General features: G+C 48.3%; 1 protein-coding gene across 1 annotated transcript; it reads left to right on the top strand.

Annotated features, from left to right (window-relative positions):
- Nucleotides 1-540: 540 nt before the first annotated feature.
- dipk1aa (divergent protein kinase domain 1Aa) lies at nucleotides 541-7,848 on the top strand. The gene is made up of 5 exons (XM_062987575.1): nucleotides 541-723; nucleotides 3,390-3,524; nucleotides 4,307-4,414; nucleotides 4,494-4,670; nucleotides 5,443-7,848. Exons 1-5 carry the CDS (start codon nucleotides 664-666, stop codon nucleotides 6,253-6,255), a joined length of 1,293 nt encoding a protein of 430 aa, XP_062843645.1. The 5' UTR covers nucleotides 541-663; the 3' UTR covers nucleotides 6,256-7,848.
- The last annotated feature ends 1,402 nt before the right edge of the window (nucleotides 7,849-9,250 follow it).

Below are 9,250 nucleotides of genomic sequence, written 5' to 3'. Positions count from 1 at the left end.
AGGTTTAATTACGTGTATTTTAACATGCTTCTCATAATGCTTTACACCTCACACCTGATTCTACTTGTTTTACCTGTTAGTCTTGTTTTTAAGTAAGTGAATCAGTGTCTGGATTGGCCTTTAGTCCAGAATGTATTCCTGCCTAGTGTCCAATGTTTCTAGGTGACACTGGACCCACTGCAACCCTGACCAGGATGAAGAAGATAGTGAACATAAATGAGTAAATGAATGAAAGGTGACTTGCATAAAGAACATGTTTTCAGGAGGTCTGTGTTTGATCAGTGCAGCAGAGAGAAAGCTAGTTCAGCACCGTGCAGTCTGAAGGGCATAGGGAGCAAGGGAGCGTGATGTGATTTGGAACACAACCCGGTTGTATCCGGTTTACAGCGTGTTATCCGGAAGTAGGGGCAGTATTTAGGTGGAGTAGAAGGCAGCATATGGACGCAGGGGTGCAGGGGTTTTAATGACAGTTTGGTTGAATTAGCTGCAGGACAGGACTGCACCCTATGTGCACCGAATTCACAACGTTGGAACTGTTTGACGCGGATTATTGATGGAGATTTGGAACACGTCCCAGTTGAAGTGCTGCTGCTCCAGAGGACGTGTGCAATGCTTCTGGATCTCTACACGTTCCATATCATCCTGAAATGACCTGGTTCTGCTATGGCGAGAGGTCTGTTCACACGGGCCTGCATGTGCATGAACAAGTTCTACCACTTCCAGGTGGGTACCTGCTTTCACTGCGACCTTGTCCATGTTCCTTTTTATTCTAGAATGCGTGTCCTGACAGAAATGCAGTGTGGATGAGGTCTGGGTGTGTGTTCCAGTGTTCCATACACTGTGTCATCATTTCTGCAAGATATTTATTATGTAAACATGATTTTAATGCATCAGAATGAAACTCAGGAGTCAAGAGATGCAGATAATATGGAAAGGAATTTAACCAACACAACCTAAATAAACAGCAAGCAAGTAAACAAACGTGAGCAGTGACTTAGAATTACATTTAAACCCCACATGACCTTTGTGGTGCAGTGACAAGGGCAGTTCATAATGCACCAAAATATACAATTGTTGAATCAATTGTTCAAGAGAGGCTTTATTATCATTTCAGCTGTATACAAGTACATATTGAAACAAAACAACGTTCCTCCAGGACCAGGGGTGCAACACAGAACAAAAAGTGCAAGACACATTATCATATACACAGTGCAGATAAACAACCGTACAATCAATACAATCTGAAAAGTAATTAAGGGAGACAAGACTAGAGACAAGTGTAGTGATGGCTAGTACATGGTACTGAGTAAATTATAATTATACAGTAACATATTCTAATATACAGTTAGCACTACAGTAACACAGTAATCCACTGCAAGCTGTAGTTTACTTATATTTGAACTACACGGAATAACAGCTTACGGGGCCTCTTAGGAGCTGTGGTTTAAAAATAAAAAGGTAAGGTGGCGCCCAAGTGGCGCAGTGGGATATTCCGCCTGCACACCAGCACCGAGTTTCTGAACTCCTCGGTTCGAAACTCGGCTGGGCGCCATCTGGCGGGCATAATTGGCAGTGCCTGCAGCAGATTTAATTGGCCACCGTATGTGCAGGGTGGGGGCCGGACTATGTGTGTTCTTCATACGCTGTGTAAGGACCCTGATTGGCAGATGCCTGTGCAGAAAGCAGGGTGAGAAGTGGAGGGCTGTACACGTGTCGGAAGAGGCGTGTACAGCGACGTGCTCTCCTTGGATGCAATCGGGTATCTCTCAGCAGCGAAAGACATAAATTGGGTGTGCTAAATGGGGAGAAAATGCATAAAAAAAGGTAAGGTATTGATATTTCGTTCCTACGCAAAATCGGTGTTTATCAGACAGCAAACATACGCAGAACTGAAGATGCATCACTGAATAAACTGTTTTATTATTCAGCTGTTGTTTGACATTCACTTTAGGATGGAATGCAAAACATTGGCAAGGTTTACGCCTTTCTTTGCAAGGTTACAACCTTTCTTATTTTATCCTGGCTTGGGACCAGCACAGTCCGCACTGACGAGCGCACCTCTCAACGACTGGACTGTCAAACAATAATGTCTGTCTAGACGCTGACTAGACACCTGACTGGTCGAAATTTGAACCCAGGATCTCAGCAGCAGTGGGATGGCGTGATTTACTGCGGCACCACCCGAGCGCTGAAATATTTATTCAATTCCAAAAGTTCAAGCTCAATACACTGTCAAGTTTCTATTTGTCCTGGATTCGCTGCTGTAGAATCCCAGCAGTGAGTCTGAAAGCAGTTCTGCAATAAAAGTGGAACAAATTTGTCTGATAATGAAGTGAAACTTTTTAGTAAAAATATGTGGTTGCAGTCACTGCTGCCCAAGGTGGCTCAACCAGTGATACGGGTGTTGGGTAAGATGTGTTTTTAACTTGGGTTCCTATTGTAATATTGAGCTTAGTTTAACAATACATAATTATATGCCATACTGTCGTTTTCCTCCTGCTTGTGAAAGTGGTTTGCGGTCGGTCGTCTTGCACGTTTTATAAAGTCGTGGGATTTTTGTGGCTGGAGACCCGAAGCAGAACTGCTGACCGGGTCTAAATAAAGCTGCAGTGAAAAAGCCAGGAAGTCTCATGCTGTGCGTTTGGAGAAAGCAGAAACAAAGAGAGACGCGGCCAAATAACCCCGTGATCCCATTCCCGCTGGAACGAATTACAGACCAGTTTGTTTTCGTAACACAGTCCGGTGCTGAAGCGCTGCCAGGACTTGTGTACAGATCCGGCGGATTTTGAAGCGAACTAGACGAACCCGACGACCTCCCGGAAGACAAATGCAAGTGATGTTTCCCTCAACACGACCGCAGCCAGGACGGGACGTGTTCCGTTTCCATATTTAGCTTCTTTGGTTGGAGGTCTGAGACAAAAACCCTCGGCCCAGGGGACCACCAGGGCACTGGTGCATCAAATTTAAGTCTGGTCCTTAACAGACAGAGCTGGGTGGTCCAGGCGCTGACATGAATAGTGGAGAATCCACCGCTGAGTGGTGAAAAGAACCACATGAAGAATGTGTCTGGGGGGGGTGGGTGGAATTTTGTGGCCTTGCTTGGCCAGCATGGGGTGAAATTTTGGTAGAATTTGGTATAGAAAATGCAACCAGGCTGCTCCGGCAGGGCAGAATTGTTATAAACTGACTACGATGCCCTATGACGGTGCCACATTGGCACGTACTAAAGACCTTGGTGAATTTCAGTGTTTGTTTACAGAGATTACACGGCTCAGTGAGTAACCTGTCGGCTGTAGGTGTGGCGGCCGTGTGGTCTTGCATTATTTAGTGTGAAATCTAATTACTCTGTGTGTGTGTGTGTGTGTGTGTGGTGTGTGTGTGGTGTGCAGGTCCGGCTGTCGTACGTTCGGGTGAAGTACCTGTTCCTGACCTGGTTGGCTGTGTTCGTGGGGGGCTGGGTGGTGTACGTCCAGTACTCCTCCTATACCGAGCTGTGCAGAGCCCACCAGTGCCACACCACCATTGTGAGTCCGCTATCCTGTCGTAATCCTTTAAAGAGATGGTACACGGCCGTAATTATGTGGACACGCCTTGTAATTAAGAAGTGCGCCTATTAAAGTGCAAAAAAAAAAAAAAATTTACGTGGGCATGTGATCCGCCCTTAACTTAACTGCAAATCTAGCAGGAACAACAGCTCGGCCAGGGAGCCACACAAGCTGACGCCTAGCTCACCTCAAACCACTATCATAACAAGGCACTTCTCCCTGAAATACTGCCGCTCACTGGATGTTTTCATGCACTATGAGATGTAACCTGTTGTGCTTAAAAATGTCATACTAGCAGTCTCTGATGTGCTCAAACCAGGTCCATGTGGAATTGGGCATGACTAAATTGGGAGAATTACCTAAAAAAATGCAACTAGGCTGCTCCGCCAGGGCAGAAATGTAATGAACTGACTACGATGCCCTATGACGGTGCCACATTGGCACGTACTAAAGACAGAGACCACACGGCTCAGTGAGTAATCTGTCGGCTGTCCGACTATCAATAACAAGGCATTTCTCCCTGAAGAATTGCCGCTCACTGGATGTTTTCGTGCTCTATTAGATGTAACCTGTGCTTACAATTTTCATACCAGCAATTTTTGACGTGCTCAAGCCTGAATGGAACCAACGACCATGTCAAACCAGGTCCAAATCACTTTGACCCCCCCCCAGCTCTGTATGTCACATACTGTATGTACAGGCGTTTGTAATAAAATGGCTAAGTAAATAGCCTCTCTTTCTGTGTGTGTGTGTGTGTGCAGTGTGATAAGTACAGCTCGGGCGTGATCGACGGCTCAGCCTGCAGCAGTCTGTGTGATAAAGACTCGCTGTACTTCAGGAGATGCCTCTCCACCAGCCCCAACAACCAGGTAGGTTCTCGCGTTCTTCGCCTCGTTCGCCGTTTCCTCTCTGGCCTGTTCGGATCTGATTTTTTCCTGGTGTCGGCAGGTTTACACGGCGAGCTGGGGGGACGCGGACGCCGTGATCAGGTGCCGCCTGGGTTACGTGCTGCACTATGAGCTGGGAGAGGAGCTGGAGCCCCGAAAGGAGCCGGCGCTCTTCGACAAACCCACCAGGGGGACGTCCGTGGAGAAGTTCAAAGAGATGGTCCACGGGCACCTGAAGGTATGACCGCTGATCGCTTACCTGCAGAGAACCATCAGATGAATGCGACTATTGGAAAATGTATACCCACACGGACTCCTTACTTACCGGCGCTTTATCCTGATCAGGGTCGTGGTGGGTCCGAATCACTGGGCGAAAGGTGGGAAACATGCTGGACAGGTCGCCAGTCCATCACAGGACACACACACACACACACTTATACTTTTTTAAGCAGTTTTAGTATTCTTAATGAACCTGACTGCATGTATTTCGACACAGACACACGGAGAACATGCAAACTCCACACAGAAAACACCCATGCCGCTTCACCCGGGAAGCGAACCCCGGACCTTCTTGCTGTGAAGCGACAGTGCTACCCACCGAGCCACTTTGCCGCCCTTAATCAGTTTTAGATCTGTATTATTTATAAGTGGTAGGGCAGCAGTAGCTCAGCAGATTAGCTAATGTGCTTAATCGGAAGGTCCCTGGTTCAAACCCCACCACCGCCAGGTTACGACTGTTGGGCCCTTGACCACGGTCCTTATCCTCAATTGAATTGGACTGGATCTACTAAATGCCGCTAAAGTAGGGTCAGGGCGCTCGGGTGACCATGTTCTAGTCCGCAGTCGTGCAGAAGGTTGAGTTTGGAAATGCTGTGGGGGAATTGGACATGCCTAAACACAGGAATGCTAAATGACTGGGGCTAAACTTCACAGTCCTGTGATTGTTGCATATTTAGGGTGGTGTGACGTGCTAACGATTTGCACCTAATTAATCTATCTCTGATGTCTAGGTGAAGGTGGGCGAGCAGGCCGACCTGAGCGGGTTGGTCTCTCTGATCCTGACGTTTGCAGACTCCGACCACGACGGTCACGTGTCTCTGGCGGAGGCGCGGTCGGCCTGGGCTCTGCTTCAGCTGGACGAGGTCTTACTCAGCTTGGTCCTGAGGAACCGCGGGCACACGCCCAAGCTGCTGGGCTTCTGCGGGGACCTGTACGTGGTGGAGCGGGTCCCGTACACCCCGCTGTACGGTCTTAACCTCTCGACGTCCTCCCGGTCGTGGATCCCGGGCGCGCTCGGCCGCGCCGTCGACCGTTTCCTCGCGCCGTCCTGGCCGCACAAGGCCAAGATCGCCATCGGACTGCTGGAGCTGGTGGAGGACGTCTTCCACGGCCAGTTCGGCTCCTTCCTGCTGTGCGACATGAGCCCGGCGAGCTTCGGATACACCGAGCGCTACGAGCTCCGCCTCCTGGACAGCCGCCACGCGGTACCCGAGGAGGCCTTCAGAAGCGCCATGCGGGTACGGCCGTGCCGGCAGGACTCGGACTGCGTTTACAGCGGCGCCTGCGGGGCCACGTGCCGCCCGGCCGAGCGGCGCTGCGACCCCGAGCCCAGCCGACCCAACCTGGCGCGGGCGTGCAGCGCGCTGGAGGACTTCCTGCTGCAGGGGGCGGCGGCGGAGCTGCGGGGCGAGCTGGAGCGCCAGCTGAACGCCTGCACGCGGCTGAAGGGTTCCAGCCAGCAGATGGAGATGGAGCACTCGCTCATGCTGAACAACCTGAAGATGCTGCTGTGGAAGCAGATCTCGCACACTAACGACTCCTAGCTGCGCTAAAGCACCACTGTGAACGGAACGCGGTACGAACCGATTGGGATTGATTTTTTCGGTGGGATTAAAGCCGGCCTGCAATCTGATGTAAGTCTTAAATCGTATTAGGGGTGAAACTACATAGAGATACGGGAAGCTAACAGTACTTTATAATCCTGGTGAGCCCGAGACCCAACCAGAATTCGGTTGGGGTGCTGATTTAAGCCTCTTTAGTTCATTTACTACAGTCGAGCTGTAAAAACACTATAGTTTTGAACATTTATATATTTATTCATCCTGGTCAGGGTCGCAGTGGGTCCGATCCGATGGGTGATGGACCGGCGACCCTTCCGAGGGGCACATCACGGGACACAAACACACTCGCATTTGGGGTTATTTCGAGTAGCTCTAGTTGGCAGGACCGCATGTCTTTGAACTCATGGGAGGAAACCGGAGCACCCGGAGGAAACCCACAGGGAGAACATGCGAACTCCACACAGAAAGAACCCTGTCTGTCCGTCTGGGGAATCGAACCCCTGCCCTTTTTCCAGATACAGTGTTTTGCTCTAGCAGGACCACGTCAGATGCAGATGCTGTTTGTGTCTTTCATACATTTTATTGATCCTGGTCAGGGTCGCGGTGGGAGCATTAAACACCTTGGACAGGTCACCAGTCCATTAAAAGCTCATTTTTAGCAGCTTCACTCGGCCAGACTGCATGTCTTTGCACTTGTGGGTGGAAACCGGAGCACCCGGAGGAAACCCACATGGAGAACATGCAAACTCCATAAGAAAGGACCCTGCCTGTCCAGCTGAAGAATCAAACCCCTCCCTAACGTCAGGTGTCCAGATAGTGTTCTTTTTCTAGCAGGAGAGTTTAGTCTTTATTTTAAATAGTGCCAAACGTGTTCTATCTGATGGTTGTATTATTAACGCCTCTTTCGTTCTCACGATGGGGAGAAATGAAGAATTTAGTATCATTTGCTGACTGTAGAAAACTGAAGGATTTTCTTCACAACTGTGATCGTACGTCGTTCTCTCACTCACCCCAGAGCCTCGGTTTGCATGCTGTCATGAAATGGGATTATTTTACATATATTGGGGGGTAAAGGGAACATTTTAAGTGTTTGTATGAACATTTCTGCTGATACCGAAACCTCTGGTGGCTGCTGGACGTTTGTACCATTTTCACCAAGCGTTTTTGTATTTCTCAAACTGACGATCAGATTTACATCCCTCGCTGTAAGTCACCGCTGCTGGTTTAAAAAAAAAAAAAAAAAAAAAAAAAAAAAAAAAAGAGTCTATTTTAAAAGAAATGCATGACTTTGCACATTAAATAATATTTTCTGGTGCCTGGTTGTGGTTCTTTGTCTCTGTAATAAAGATTTCATTCTGGTCTTGAAGATACAGCTCACTGCCTAGGACAGGGGCACCAAAAAAAAAACAAAGCCGGAGTTCATAGCTGAGACATTCAGTCGGCCTTCAGAATTCAATGCAAGGATTAAAGGTGTAAAGAGCATCAAGCCGGGACCCCTGAACAGGATTTTCTTCAGGGGAGAGTTAACGCAGGTTTTTCAAACAAGCGAGCCACATTTTGTCCATGATTTTTACCGTGACCCGGGCAACACAAACGAAACACAAAACGAAATACAATTAATAATTAAAAATGATGCCAATCTGGTCCCACTGTGGTTTACAAGATATAACGTAAAGCCTCCACAAGGGAAGTTCACGTACAAGTTCGTTTGGTGTTTATGAGCCTGTTCAAACCCTGGTCTGATATTAACTTTTACAAGAACCAGAAGGATTCCTGGTATGAGGGAGCAATTATTCGGTCCGGTGATTTGTTTTGCTTGGTTTAACCACATCAGGTGCACCCTATGGTGCAAAGAGTACACTAAAATTCTTCATAAGTGGTTTAGATTTTTGTTCTTGCCGATACCGATACCTATTTACAATACTGGGGTTTTTTTTTTAAACAAAAACACACGTGACAAGTGACGAGAAGTTTAATGACACCACGTCCAAAAATGCACGTCAACAAGTAGCGAGTGATCAAAGTGTTTGTGCGCTGACGTGATGAAATCAAGGAGGAAAAATAAATGAATCTGAGTGGATCTGGCAACACGAGCAGCACGGATTGTTCTGTAGTGAGTTGGAGGTTAATAAATATTTTTGCAATGTTGGTGTTTAGTTGTGAGAATGATCAGGTCAGAAATACTGTAAAACGTGTGTGTGTGTGTGTGCTGATGTATTCTGATATAAACTATATCATCCCCCTGTCCCACCTGTTTACACTCCTCTCCTGCGTTTCCCCTCACACCGTATCCTGCGTTCTCATTGGCTGTTCGACATGTCACTCGTTCCCAGTCGCACGTCTCGGATGAGATATCTGACGTGCTGGAAAACTCGAGCGCTCGGCGAGCCGGTCGGATCGAGTTGTTGGATAGTTCGCGCTTAGCGATCGAGAGCCGAGTTTCGATCGCCGAGCGAACGCCGAGTCGCTCCCGAGCCGGCAGATCTAGCGCCGACCAGCGAAAATCGGGGCAAAGGTCGTGTAGTGTGAACCGGGTATAACGCAGCGACGTGCACTAGGTACACGGTATCGGGTGTTTAGTATCGGAGCCTCGTTTGCGAGTACGAGTTAATGAGCGCGGTATCGGGCGAATACCCGACACCAGTATCGGTACTCATGCATCTCTAGTTTAGATAAAGTAAAGCAGCTTAAACATCTTTCCCGTGTACTAGATTTAAACATTACAGGCCAAGCTGAGAATGCCACAACACTGACCAGTCAGCGTCCACACTAACTCCTGTCGATCATCGAAAGCACCTACTACGGACACACGGGCATTAGAACTGGACATCGGAGCAGCAGAAGATAGCAGACAGGTCGAAGTATAGGCGGCTAGTCCTAACGTCTGGGAAAAATCTTAATTCCCAAACGTTCGGGATGTGAAACGTCGGCCGTGGTTGAATCCGACACCATGTGACCGGCTAGCTAACTAGTCTCC

This window comes from Trichomycterus rosablanca, chromosome 25, assembly GCF_030014385.1.
Source record: "Trichomycterus rosablanca isolate fTriRos1 chromosome 25, fTriRos1.hap1, whole genome shotgun sequence".
Taxonomy (NCBI): Eukaryota; Metazoa; Chordata; class Actinopteri; order Siluriformes; family Trichomycteridae; genus Trichomycterus; species Trichomycterus rosablanca.
Note: the sequence above shows the minus strand (reverse complement) of the source record. Positions and strands in the feature narration are given on the sequence as shown.